General features: G+C 35.0%; 1 protein-coding gene across 1 annotated transcript; it reads right to left on the bottom strand.

The window, feature by feature from the left end:
- Positions 1–413: 413 nt before the first annotated feature.
- LOC126880820 (piggyBac transposable element-derived protein 3-like) lies at positions 414–2,289 on the bottom strand. The gene is made up of 2 exons (XM_050644885.1): positions 1,363–2,289; positions 414–422 (listed from the first exon to the last, which is right to left on the bottom strand). The coding sequence occupies exons 1-2, from the start codon at positions 2,287–2,289 to the stop codon at positions 414–416; spliced, it is 936 nt and encodes a 311-aa protein (XP_050500842.1).
- Between the last annotated feature and the right edge of the window lie 12,862 nt (positions 2,290–15,151).

A 15,151-nucleotide genomic window follows, 5' to 3' on the forward strand; every position in this document is an offset into this window, starting at 1 on the left:
TTAATTGTGCTTTAAAAGCACAATTATGTATAATTTTTAAATGTCTAGTTCAAGAAATTTATTGTATTCAGAAGACCAAAAATGAACCAGAACAAATTAAGAACAGGCTGTTTTGAACAATAATAATATTATTATGATGATAAACAAACAGTTTTGTGCCTTAAATAGAAAACCAAATAACTTTCACTATTAGGTAACCCTTACACTCCCGAAACTATGTAAGTTGACATATAAAGTTGTTCAGTCTATTTTTCAATTTATATGGGAACAAAGAGATATACTAATTTTTTTCAGAATTTTGGTATGTCACTTTGACAGATTTTATTGATACTCACGATTGTGTTTTCCAGGAGTATATGCATGACATGCACAATTGTGTGACTGACACATTTGTGAGTACTGGGAGTGTATGACTACTCCCCCTAGAAAACAAAACAAATAAATTATAACATTTTACAACATTTATTAGTAATATTAAGTACACATAATATTGTCATTTATTACAAATGTTAATAACTAGTATATTTTTAACACATTATTTGTTGTGAAAGTTAAAAAACAATTTTGATTTTTGCTCATACAGAGATAAACTTTACATTTGCTACATGAAACTCTTGACCTACTCTTACAGGATTCCAATCTGCAACATAAAGGATTTTTTAGATCTTCCAAGACAGGCCAGTGATTAAAACCATCATATCTTTTGTCAGTGCAAGGTAAAGGTGACGGTCTCATTTTCTTTGGACGAGGGTCTTCATGTTCATCTTCTGTGTCCACGTTTTCTGTATTTGGACTTTTCGTTCCACATAACAAATAATCTGCTAGTTCTAAGCGAAAGGATAATAAATCTTTAATATCTTTTGATTTGTATTGGTTACTTCGGCAGTCGCGACGGTATTCCATCCAACTGTTAACAATAGCTAAATCAAATAGATGTAGGATTACCTTTAATGTCCATTTGCGAGTTTTGAAGAAAGTTCTATAACACTCCATCATCTGATCGCAGATATCGACTCCACCCATCTTTTCGTTGTAAATTTTAATTACGTTTGGACATGGAACCTCTACACGACTAGCACTAGCTTTATCCCATCGTTTGACTAAATGTGTGGGTTCTTGGCCAAAAGCCGTAGATGCCATTAAAACGGATTTATTATCTTTCCATTTAGTGATACATATCTTCTGATCACTGCTAACAACCTGCTCAGAATCGCCTCTTTTCATCTGATTATCTGTTTTAAATGTAAATCCTTTAAAACGATTGTTCATAATAGTTCCTGTGCCATGTATTTGTAGCTCAGATAATTTGAGCAACAAAGGTATCGTCGAAAAATATCTGTCGAAGAATACAAAGCTATTAACCGGTAACGTTTCCACTAGCCTAAGGATGACTGACGGTCCGAGTCCCAGTTCTTTATTTCTTAAATTGGTACTTGTTCCTTGATATATTTCAAAATCTAGGACAGTACCATCACTTTTTGATAAAACGAAATTTTTTAAACCCACAGGTCTTGGTTTATTTTTTACATATTGCCGAAGAGCACATCGACCAAGAAACGGAATCATCTGTTCGTCTATTGAGAATGCAGCTTCAGATTCTCTCTTTAATTCCCGACATCGGCTTCTGACTAAATCGATCATTGGCTGAACTCTCCGCAGACGATTATTTTTTTTAATTTCTTCTGTTACCGTGCATACATCCACAATATGAAGATTGACTCTCAAGAGGTACAACCTATCTCTTGGAATCGCATCCGCAATTACAGGAAGTTTAAAGCGACTGCTCCAATATAAATGAATTCGAGGGAATTTTAAACAACCCATCACTGCATGGATTCCAAAAAATTTTTTTATTTCTTCAGGAGTTACTTTGGGTTTAAGTTCCCTTCCGTGTTTTTGTAAATAAAATTGTGCAGTACGTTCTGCACACAGTTGAAAAAATGAGTTTCCTAAATACTTTTCAAAGTAACACCATGGTGTTAAAACTTCAGTGGGATCTGGAAGTATTGTTTCGGGTATATTTTCATTTTTAAATGGATTAGTTCTACCCCAATTTAGCATTGATGATTTTTGGAGATTTTGTACAGTACTGGGAACTGCTGAATCATTTTCGTCTCCACTTTCATCAGATTTATCACTTTCTTCAATTTCATCATCTTGTACACACAAATTCTCCTCTTCAGACGGTACCCAATCATCATCATCATCTTCGAGTTCAATTTCCAAATCGGAATCAATTTCATCCAGCAGTTCGTAGATTTCATCTGGATGAGCAGCCAGTCTCGCCATGTCAACTTTTCTAGTTGTTCCTGAAAAAGAAACCCTTGTTATCAGTTTTGTTCACTGAATCATTATTTATTTTTTTTACATTGTTACACCATTTACTCCCGGCCTACATAAACGTGAAACACTTCAAAACTTACATTGACACCGCTCACTCCTGACCCTCACAAACGTGTTGTTCTTCAAAACACGTTTGTGGATTTGTAACCTCAAATTAGTATTGAATGATTTTGTCTAAATAGGTAAACATACACAATTTGTGACGACTATCCACCAAAATAAATATTTTAAAACAAATAAAAATGTGTACTTACGTCTAAAAGCCATATTAACACACTTGACAAAAAGTCGTTACCATTCACTGAACAATATCATACGGATCTAAGCAAATTTTCGGGAATCTCCCGCGACAATATGATAGACACGTGCACCCACTATCGTGTCGTAGAGCAGCAACTGGTGCAAAATGATATTTTAAACCTAATATCACTTATAAATAAGACGCTCACAATTGTGAGTGTATGGAGCGTAAGGGGTAAGTGACTAAAAATTTGTTGATATTAAGTAAAAACAATGCTGTTTATTTATTTTAGAGGTGGATACATTACTCCCATGCAACAAATTCTGTTGGATTGTATGCAATTAAGTGTAGCTGATTTTAAGGCAGTGTCCAGAGGTTCAGCAAGTAGAATTATAAAAATAGTATCCTTTACAATTGCAAGAATCATCAAGAGCTGGAAAGCTGTTGAAGATTCTTACAAGATTGCTGTATTCCCTAGAATAATGAGTGCAATGGGTTATACTTTAATTAAAATAGATTCTGCAGGTGTTCAGGATGCAGAAATTTTCAGGTCCAGAAAATCATTTTTTGCATTGAATGTGAATGTCCAGTCAGTAATGCAAAATTTAAAATTAGAGATATTGGTGTACTGTGGCCATCAAATAAGACAATTTTAATAATAGTAGGCTGAAGCATAATTCAGGGGCTTAGAATCACACAAACATTTTGTTTTATTTTCGTCTACAGAAATATTAGGGTTACAGTAACTGAACGTTATATGTACCTAAGTATATGCATGTGCAAATCAGAACTAAAGCAGGTGGACATACGTTCGTGTGAATCTTAAATAAGAAGTTGAATGTAGTTATGTTTGTGTGACCCTAGCCCCTGAATTTTGAAAGTGGTATCTTTGGCCATTACATATTGGTTGGTGACAATGACGAACAAGGAATGTAGTCGAACAGCAATATGGATTGTGGAAATGAAGATTTCCTATACTCGGCTTAGAAATGAGACTACAATTAGACAACATGACTGTGATTGTTGCAACTAGAGTGCTTCATAATACTGACATTGATATGGATGACAATTTTCCTGTGAATAAAACTGAAGATGAAGCAAACGATGAATAACTACAACCGATAAAAAATAATAAAAATATTTCAGAAAACAATATAACACTAAATAATAAGTGTTAATAAATGAACAGTGGTAGATTGTAAATATATTTATTAATAAAAGCAAAATGAATGTGTTAAACTTTTTATTTATTGTAGTTTATCCCATTTTTTTATATACCTGGATCCCACGTACCAAAAAAATGTTGATTAATAGCAAGCTGAAAATTTGTTAATAGCTTAACGGAGTCTAGTTGGACAAACTTTGATGTACGGGAACACTGGAAGTTCTAATTGTGGAACAGGTTAAAAATTTGGAACGTCGAGACTATGAAAACGTTCCACATATTTTGTCAGACAGAACTTTCAATTGATTTGTTACCATTTCATGCAAATATCAGACTGGTGTTTGGTGTTTATCACCAACTGGGCATTTTAATGAGTGGAACATGTCAAATGACAGGAATCATGTTGGTTAGTAATAGCAGTCTGATTTTGCATGAGAGTTTAATGAAAGGGTAACAAATCAATTGGATGTTCTGTCTGACAAAATACATGGATGTTTTCGTAATATGACTTTCCAAATTTTTAAACTGTTCTACAATAATTAAAATTTCCCCTGTTCCAGTACATCAAAGTTTGTCCGACTAGACACCATTAAGCTATTACCAAATTTTCAGCTTGCTATTAATAAACTTTTTTTGGTGCGCCGGATCCAGGCCTATTAGTTTTATTTTTAAATCCAATAATTTTATTTTTTTATATTCTGCTTTTTCTCTTTTTATCCTTTTTTCCCTTCTGTTCTGTAAATATGCAATGCAAATGAACATTAGCTTGCCTGTACATGATACTCAATTATTTAGATAATTTAAATGATCTTTAACAAATAAAATATTGTACCGACCTTTCCTTTATTCTTCACATTTACATTTATTTACTATATTTCTATAACTTTCTATCTTTTATAACATTTTTTTGCGGTTTTTGGGGTCGCTGAATACGAATACGCCATCAGAACCGACCACCTGGTACACAATGCTAAGGCATGTTATTTTCAGGAGTTTGGAGGGTTTTTGGACATCAGGTGCAACGGGGGGTCGGTTTTGATGGCGTATTTTTGCTCAGCTACCCCAAAAACTCCCGAGTAATATGTTTGCATAAATTTAGTGACGAAAACCCTCTAAACTTTAGATGACGTACCTTAGCAGTGAACCTGGACACCAGGTGCCCCGATGGTCAGTTCTGATGGCGTATTCGTCCTCAAGTACACTTATTTTGACATGTTTGTGCACTTTTTGGATGTATATCATGCACTTTAAAATGCAACTATGCATTTCGAGCCATGTTTCTATTGTTGACTTTTTACTGGTGTCATCCTGAACACAATGAAGAAAGTTGTAACTTTCTACGTGCTGTATTTAAATATCGATTTATTTTTTCATAAATGTCCTGGTCTATTTATTAGTAATCAATACCACTGATTCATTTGTCAAGGTCGTTAAGCCAAATGTTTACGCTCGCGTACTTGTACATTGTACACGTGTGAGTGCCCTGTTTGTCATTGCAATCGCACACTCGTATACTTTCCAAGTATGCGAATAATTCTGTACTTGCGAAGTACACGAGTCGTTTGAGTCCGGCTTAATATTAATATACACGGATTACACGACATATGACAGAAGCTCGAAACATATGACTGTGAATTAAAAGCCCTATAGGGCTTTTCATCGACTGTCAATTGTTTTATAGCTTCTGTCATGTGTCACATAATATTAATATATCTACGTCATACGTATTTGGTTTGTATTATTGTAGATACCAATAACGTATGACGTAGATATATTAATATTATGTGACACATGACAGAAGCTCGAAACAAATGACTGTGAATGAAAAGCCCTATAAACAAAACTTCAACTATATCCAAAGATGTGGGATGTGATAAAAACATAAATATAAATGAAGTTAGACGCCTTTCTTTTCTTGTTTCTTCTTTTTTTGACAAATTTGTCACATTTTTGACACGTTACGTCAAAATAAAGGATCCTTTATTAAAAGATTTTTGTCCTTTATTTTGCCACCGGCAAATAAAGCATCCTTTATTACAGGATACTTTAATAAAGGACAAATACAGGACGGGTCTAAAAGAGTGGTATTGCAAACGCAGTTAAAGAATCTTTTATTTTGACAAATGACATGAAATATTTTTGTAAATATAAAAATAACCTATAAAATTCCATTTGTTGATAAAAATTAAAATAAGATAATTGAAAAGAGTAAGTTTAAAAAAGGAACTCACAATGGGGGTGACTGAGGTGTAGAAATGTCTTAAATAATCTAGGAGTATGTATCGTTAAGAAAGTACAAGCTCAAACTTAGGCGACCAACTCTTAAAGGCCATGCAGGCTGCCCGGATCTCTAAAGGCCGTGTCCCACCATCAAATAATTTGATCAAACTTGACAGTTGGTGACACAAAGTGACAGTTAGTGACGTCACATCCTGAGTGTTCATTGTGGATAATAATGAAAAATTTTAATTTTAAATAAAGTACAAACAAGTTAGACAACTCAATACAAAAAAATTGATCAAACTAGACTGATAGTGAGAGCACAGATTTTTAGAATTTCAAAAAAACTGCAATTGTGACGTCACTTTGACGTACTTTCTCAAGTACGTCAAGTTTGCTCAAACTGTTTGATCAAATTATTTGATGGTGAGACGCGGCCTTCAGGGTCCAACAAGCAGAACCGTCGTAAGATGATGATAGTAGGGGCTGGGGGTATTAATGAGAGAAGAACAAGAACGGGACCCAGAAGAAAATTCGACTTTTGATTTGGTTTTGCTATAGATGAGTGTTATGTGTTGGTAATGACAGAATGAGTAGGTAGGGTGAGGATAGTCAAATGTTGAAAGAAGATGGTATGTTGTATGTAGATGAGAATTTATTTAATGAGGATGTCTGTGGATGATGTTATCAGTAATTTATATATATGTTATGGATAGATGAAAGTTATTAGATGGCTGAAAATGAAAAAAGGGAATATTGTGGCTTATACCAGATGAATTATAGTGTGAATGTGAACGAAGCAGTATAAGGAAGATGAATAGTAGTATTGTAAATGTGTTAAGAAAAAAGTTGTCGATGGAGTGGTTGGAAGTCCCGATTGAACGAAACATGTCGGTTGACACAATTCGGACTTTTTTGTTTTTCTTTGACCTGTACGAGGACCTTTGAGGTCCTCGTACAGGTCTAATTTTAGGAAGTCTTTCTGTGGGATGTTATGAAGTAGAGAGAATTTATCTGGGATATTCAAAGAATGATTTTTATGTTTTAGATGTTGAGAGAAGGTAGAGGTGTTCTCTCTTTTGGTGTGTTCAAGAGAGCGAGAAGCAAGTGACCTACAAGTTCTTCCTATGTAAGTAGCATCACAGTCAGAACATTGTAGTCTATAGACACCACTACGATTTATGTAATGGATATTATCTTTGGAATTGGATAGAGATTGTCCTAAATTGTTTGTGATAAGGGGATTGTTTCAAGGCGGTGTATGTAACTGTGAAAGGCGGCAAGTTTATGTGACATTGGGTGGTTAGAGGATAATGGTATGACATGGTCAGTTTGTGTCGGTTTCCTAAAGATACTAAAATCGAAGGGGTCATTTAATCTGGTAATACCCACATAACAATGATGTTCGCATCATGTTCTAAGCATATACTACCAACATTCGTCGGAGTACATTCTTTTTAGTATATGTGTAGTACAAGCATAGCATCTACCTTAAAAAACATTCTAAATTTCATGTTCTTTGCATATACTTCAAAGTATATTCTCGTACCGAATATACTAAGTATATTCGTGTACGTAGGATCTCGGAATATTCGTAAAAGTTTATTCTTAGAATATACCTTTATCGAATATTCTTAACACATACTTATAAGTACATTCTTAACACATACTTATAAGTAGATACTTTTAAAATATCTTAAAAATAATTTGTATGTATAGGAAGTATCATATTAGCCTTATAGATTATCAATTTCGTTATATTTTAGAATACATAATTAATAAAATTTATGTATGTAGGTAGTATTGGACGAATTTCATTTCAAAATTGTTGTAGGGTAAAAAAGTTTAAACATTAATTGTATTAACGTTTACATAGATACTATTAAAAATTCGTTTTCATAATTGAAATGACTTTACCGTTTCGAGTTTATCATGAATCATTAGTATTTTTACATCCTTGGAATTTGAATTTAGGTACATTCAATTCAATAGGCCATTTCGCAGAACCAAAACGTGCCAAACTGCACAACCAAAGGCTTTGGCGTTGCCAACCGTCGAGTAAGCTTTTTCCGCCAACTTACCTTAAAAATTCCCACTTTTATAAAAAAAAACTTCCCTCCTGTTTACAAAATCTGAGAAGATATGTTGAATTATTTTCAAATATTTTGATTTTTTCTTAATATTTTACAATTTGGACTGGAACAATAATTCCCTTTTGAGTTAACTTTTTCCCTTTATCACCTTTTATGTTGAAAATTCCCGCAAAAAGGGAAATTTCTCTCCGTTTGGCAACACTGACCACCGATTTTGTTATTCAACAATACATTCATAACCCCTCCCCCACCCCCATCATATTCTGACCATTTCTATTCTTACCTGAATGGATCAGGGATAGGAAAAAACCGTGAAATATGAAAAAGAAAACAGGCATTATTTCATTATTTGTATCATCTATGGATCTATGCAGTGTTAAGGATGAAGGCGAATGATGTAGTAATAGGACTAAAGAACATACATAATCTGTTTATTTTGTTTGCGGTGCTTCAAAATACATATAATCTATTTTGATAACTCAATATTACTTAAATAGGTAAGTACATAAAGTATTATATAAATTTTAGTTACTTATTATGCATAGTTTAGTTTAGCTAAATATTATATAATGATTTATATAAATAACTAAAATTTATAAATATGTACTTACTTTTTAAGTAATATTGTAGAATGTAGGTACTAACTACATTCTCATTTGCAATTAAAATATGTAAATAGATATTTGGTAGAACCAGTAAAACCTAAGATGAGATTAGGTGATGCTGAAAACATACTTCTAAGCAATATAGCACTTGATAGCACTTTCTTAGAATATTCTTAAAAATATAATATTCTTCCCATACAAAGATGTGCGGTAGTACGTTCTTAGTATATAAATAGAAGGTTTATAGCACTTCCTTGGAATATTCTAAAAAGTACCTTCTTGGTATAAACTAAAAAGATGTGCGGTAGTATGTTCTAAGTATACACATAGAAGGTTTATAGCACGTCCTTGGAATGTTCTAAAAAGAACATTCTTGGTATATACTGAAAAGAAGTGCGGTAGTACATTCTAAGTATATACATAGAACGTTTAAGTACTGTAATGTAGTATATACTCGGTATCTGCTCTGCACATTCGCAATGGTAATTACGCACATTCTCAGTATATACTTTTTCTGAAAAGTATGTTCTATGAATCTACTAAGAACATGAAATTGTTGTGGGTAGTGAGGTCAAGAAAATTAATAGATTGGGATGACTCTAATTCCATGGTGAATTTAATATTGGGGTGGATTTGGTTAATTTTAGAAAGTAATAAATCAGCTGTATTTGAGTTACCTGAGATGATCAATAAACAGTCATCGACATAACGATACCAATGGAGTATTTCAGGATTTTTCATAATATGTACAGATTCCAAATGATCCATAAAAATATCAGCTAGAAGAGGAGATAGGCAACTACCCATGGCTAAACCATCAGGTTGTCTATAATATTTATTGTTGAATACAAAGAAGTATTGAGCTAGACAAAATTGTAATAATTGAATAATTGAATCTGTTGTAGAAGCGGTGATGGAACTTGCTCTTAGAAGAGAGTATACCAGATTAATAGTTTCTTGTTTTGGGACTGAAGTAAAAAGATTGCTAACATCAAATGAAAGCATGGTATTGTTAGGACGAAGTTGGATTTGTGGGAGATTGTTGACAAGATGACTTGTGTTTTTGACAGAGAAGCGAGGAGTGTTTATGAAGCTAACAACTGGACGAATGGGGATCCCCTCTTTATGTATCTTAGGTAAACCATATAGTCGTGGTGTTAAAGGATTACTAGGTATTTTATAGTAAGGTGCAAATTGTTCAGAAAAAAAATCGGTAAATGGTTTGAGGTTATCTTTGAGTTTGTTAATGAATTTTTTGGAGGGATCTTCTGGGAGTGACACGAATTATTATCAGAAAGAAAAGTAGTGACTTTGTCAATATAGAGATTTTGGTCTAGAATAACCAGACAATTGCCTTTGTCTGCCTTGCTAATTATTAAGTTATTAGATTTGACTTTGTTTTTGATGGAATTAAGAGTTTTAAGCTGATTTAGATGTTGCTTGTCAGAAAATTGAGGGAAGCTGGAGTTCAGAACTATGTTCTGAGAAAAGGCAGGCACATTAATAGACGAGGCATTATTAGAAGTGTTTAGTGACAAATTAGTGGTGGAATTATTAGAAGGTGAAATGTATTTATGTTTGAATTTATTAATAGTATTGAAACAGGAATTTCTGATAGAAGCTTTTTGATTTAATGGGACGGACAGGTTTTGAATTATAATATCAAGCTCAATTGATAGACTCTGGAGGTCTTTTTCGGAGACCTTTCTCGGAATGGAGTATTTGAGTCCTAAAACCACAACACACTTAGTCCACAAACCATTTACCGAATTTTTTTCTGAACAATTTGCACCTTACTATAAAATACCTAGTAATCCTTTAACACCACGACTATATGGTTTACCTAAGATACATAAAGAGGGGATCCCCATTCGTCCAGTTGTTAGCTTCATAAACACTCCTGTATCCATTCTTTCAAAATTCATACTCAATCTCATTAACAACTTGACGAATTTCACCCCTCTTCTTCTTCTCTTCTTCTTAACTCAGGCGAGACTCGTTAGTCTCTGGCACTTGGTCATAAGACCTTTGTACCAAACCCTGTTCTTCTCCTTAAACTTTAATAAGTCCTGTGGCCTCAACGAAGGCCAACAGTTTTCTTATTGGTAGTTTTAAGATCTCTTCTGGTTCAAACCTCATTTGACCAGTGAAGTTCTGCCTTACATCATCTAGCACACTGCAATAGCATAGTATGTGTATGGCAGTTTCTTCTTCCATTTCGCACTTTCTGCACCATGGTTCATTCACCTTACCTAGTTTGTATAGGTGATTTCTTAAACGACAATGTCCAGTCACCATTTCAGTGACCGTTTTGATCTCTCGTTTATTGAGGTTCATCAAACTGTTCGAGAGTTTTTTATCAATATTCTTGATTATTTTTTTAGTCTGGATTTGCCCTTGAGTGGTTCTCCATTTATTTTGATGATTCTTTATCAGCCATTTCTGAACCTCGTTTTTCATAGCATCTTTAGTGATGCCACAGAAAGGTTCTGGGCCTTCAAAAGTTTTTCTCGAGCCTTGTTTCGCTAACATATCTGCTCGTTCGTTCCCATGCACCCCTTCATGACCCGGCACCCATATTAAAGACACTTTGTTGTCTTTTGCCAGGTTATTGAGGAGAGCTTTGCAGTTTCTCACCAGTTTTGATTTGGTGAGAGGGTTCTTTACAGCCAGAATAGCCGATTGGCTATCTGTGTAAATGTTGATTCTCTTAGCTTTAGGGTCCTCATCAATTATTTCATCAATGCAGGCCACCAAAGCAAAAACTTCAGCCTGGAACACCGTTGTATGTTGACCTAGGCTGTAAGATTTATTATAGTTACATGTTTGCCCAAAGACTCCTGATCCAGTACCATGGGCAGTTTTAGATCCATCAGTGAACCATATTAAGTCTCCATTAATGTTTGGGACTTTTTGTTCTCTAGATGGTATAATTGTGTTAATCTTCTCAGTGAAGATTAGTTCTGGTGTCATCATATCTAAGTTCATCATAAAGATGTATTCCTCAAGTATAGTCCCAGTAATGTTTGTGTGGCTATTCAATACATAATTTGGCCTCCAAGTATTGTTTGCTTTGAGCCTCAGGATGGTCATAAAGGCTACCGCCGAAATATACAATTCCAGCGGAGGGAGACCTGTGATAGCCTCTAATGAAGCCGTTCCTGTACTATTCAAGGCTCCTGTTATATTTAGAAGCGCTTGTCTTTGTAGGGTGGTGAGAGTGGTCACACAAGATTGCAAAGCCGTCTTTCTCCACCAGAGTACTGACCCATAAGTAACTGTCGGTCGTATCACTGATGTGTACAACCAACATATCACCTTTGGTTTCAATCCCCAGGTTTTACCTACAACTCGTCTGCAGTTCCAGAAGAGTCGCTTAGCCCTATTGGTTATATTGGTAATATGAGTATTCCAATTGAGTTTCGAATCCAGGGTTACCCCTAGATACTTAACCTCATTGGTTCTTTCCAGTACCTCTCCAAATAATTTCAGCTCACTCAGTCCAGTAAGCTTCCTCTTATTTGTAAAGGCTACCAGTTTAGTTTTAGAAGGGTTCACGGAGAGGTTCTCTTTCAGACACCAGTTCTCTATGTAGTGAAGGGCATATCGCATCTGATACGCAACAGTGCTGGGAAATTTTCCCCTAGTTACTATCACGATATCATCTGCGAAACCCTGGACCCAGATTCCTTGGGCGCTTAGCCCATGAATCAGATCATCGACAACTATGTTCCATAATGACGGTGACAATACACCGCCTTGATTTATGGTATCTTCATGCGTATCTGTGGATATTATTCTGCTCTGAAGCATCTGAATAATCCACTTGCATGTTGTGTTGTTGATTTTCTTCCTCACCAGTGCGCTTTGTATAGACTCGATTGAGGTATTATCAAATGCACCTTCTATATCTAAAAATGCAGCAAGGGCGACTTCTTTCTGATGCAGACTCCTTTCGAGTTCCGACACTAGATTGTGCAGGGCGGCTTCACCTGATTTCCCTGCCTGATACGCCCATTGCCGTTGGTGCAGTGGATTTTCATTTAAATTGTTTTTCTTGATGTGTTCGTTCAAGATTTTTTCCATGGTTTTTAACATGAATGAGGTCAGACTTATAGGCCTGTAGGATTTTGCTAAGGTGTAATCTGTTTTTCCTGGTTTGGGAATAAACGCCACCCTTGCCCTTCTCCAAGCTTTGGGAATGTATCCCAGAGCATGGCTAGCTCTAAATATTGTGATCAGGGGACCCATGATTATTTCCAGACCCTCCTGGAGAAGCTTAGGAAATATACCATCCGGTCCCGCAGTTTTATAAGGTTCAAAAGTTTCAATAGCCCATCTGACCTTGTGAGAACCAAAGATCTCGTCAGAGGTCAGCCAGTCCCTTTTGGTTGGGCTATTGTTTCTCTGGTTGTGAGCTTCATAAACACCCCTCGTTTCTCTGTCAAAAACACAAGTCATCTTGTCAACAATCTCCAACAAATCCAACTTCGTCCTAATATTACCACGCTTTCATTTGATGTTAGCAATCTTTTTACTTCAGTCCCAAAACAAGAAACTATTAATCTGGTATACTTTCTTCTAAGAGCAAGTTTCATCACCACTTCTACTACTGATTCAATTATTACAATTTTGTCTAGCTCAAGGCTTCTTTGTATTCAACAATAAATATTATAGACAACCTGATGGTTTAGCCATGGGTAGTTGCCTATCTCCTCTTCTAGCTGATATTTTTATGGATCATTTGGAATCTGTACATATTATGAAAAATCCTGAAATACTCCATTGGTATCGTTATGTCGATGATTGTTTATTGATCATCTCAGGTAACTCAAATACAGCTGATTAATTACTTTCTAAAATTAACCAAATCCACCCCAATCTTAAATTCACCATGGAAATAGAGTCATCCCAATCTATTAATTTTCTTGACCTCACTATTACCAGATTAAATGACCACTTCGATTTTAGTATCTTTAGGAAACCGACACAAACTGACCATGTCATACCATTATCCTCTAACCACCTAATGTCACATAAACTTGCGGCCTTTCACAATTACATACACCGCCTTGAAACCATCCTCTTATCACAAACCAATTACAATAAAGAATTAAATATACTCCGTCAAATAGCTTTTAATAACGGTTACGATCCACACATCATAGACAAGCTCATCCATAAAAGACAGCTTAAAGTCTTACGACATGCTGCGTTCCCTAGGGATTCGACAACCAAACCTACTTACGCTTCTATACCCTTTCACCAAGATAGGCTATCTGGGGATATTTCGAATATTATCAAAAGATCAGTAGACAACATCCAAATTTCTTTTAAAGTATCCAACAATTTAGGACAATTTCTATCCAATTCCAAAGATAATATCCATTACATGAATCGTAGTGGTGTCTATAGACTACAATGTTCTGACTGTGATGCTACTTACATACGAAGAACTTGTAGGTCACTTGCTTCTCGCTCTCTTGAACACACCAAAAGAGAGAACACCTCTACCTTCTCTCAACATCTAAAACATAAAAATCATTCTTTGAATATCCCAGATGATGTCTCTCTACTTCATAACATCCCACAGAAAGACTTCCTAAAATTAGACCTGTACGAGGACCTAGAAATAATCAAAGAAAAACAAAAAAGTCCGAAAAGTGTCAACCGACATGTTTCGTTCAATCGGGACTTCCAACCACTCCATCGACAACTTTTTTCTTAACACATTTACAATACTACTATTCATCTTCTTTATACTGCTTCGTTCACATTCACACTATAATTCATCTGGTATAAGCCACAATATTCCCTTTTTCATTTTCAGCCATCTAATAACTTTCATCTATCCATAACATATATATAAATTACTGAAAACATCATCCACAGACATCCTCATTAAATAAATTCTCATCTACATACAATATACCATCTTATTTCAACATTTGACTATCCTCACCCTACCTACTCATTCTGTCATTACCAACACATAACACTCATCTATAGCAAAACCAAATCAAAAGTCGAATTTTCTTCTGGGTCCCGTTCTTGTTCTTCTCTCATTAATACCCCCAGCCCCTACTATCATCATCTTACGACGGTTCTGCTTGTTGGACCCTTAGAGATCCGGGCAGCCTGCATGGCCTTTAAGAGTTGGTCGCCTAAGTTTGAGCTTGTACTTTCTTAACGATACATACTCCTAGATTATTTAAGACATTTCTACACCTCAGTCACCCCCATTGTGAGTTCCTTTTTTAAACTTATACAAATTCTAACAGCTGTCATTACATCTGTGTAATGTGGTTTGCCTAACTCCACTGACAGTATACGTAAACATAATCTCTTAACTACAAAATCTAGTTTACCGAATTTTAAATGATAATTCTCACAATGGAGTGTGTTGTTACATCATTTCTAATTTTAACAATCTGTACACCATAGTCTTTAAATATGACAGGCTAATTTTTTAACTTCCTGTGGA

The sequence above is a fragment of the Diabrotica virgifera genome, chromosome 2 (assembly GCF_917563875.1).
Source record: "Diabrotica virgifera virgifera chromosome 2, PGI_DIABVI_V3a".
In the NCBI taxonomy this organism is placed as follows: domain Eukaryota; kingdom Metazoa; phylum Arthropoda; class Insecta; order Coleoptera; family Chrysomelidae; genus Diabrotica; species Diabrotica virgifera.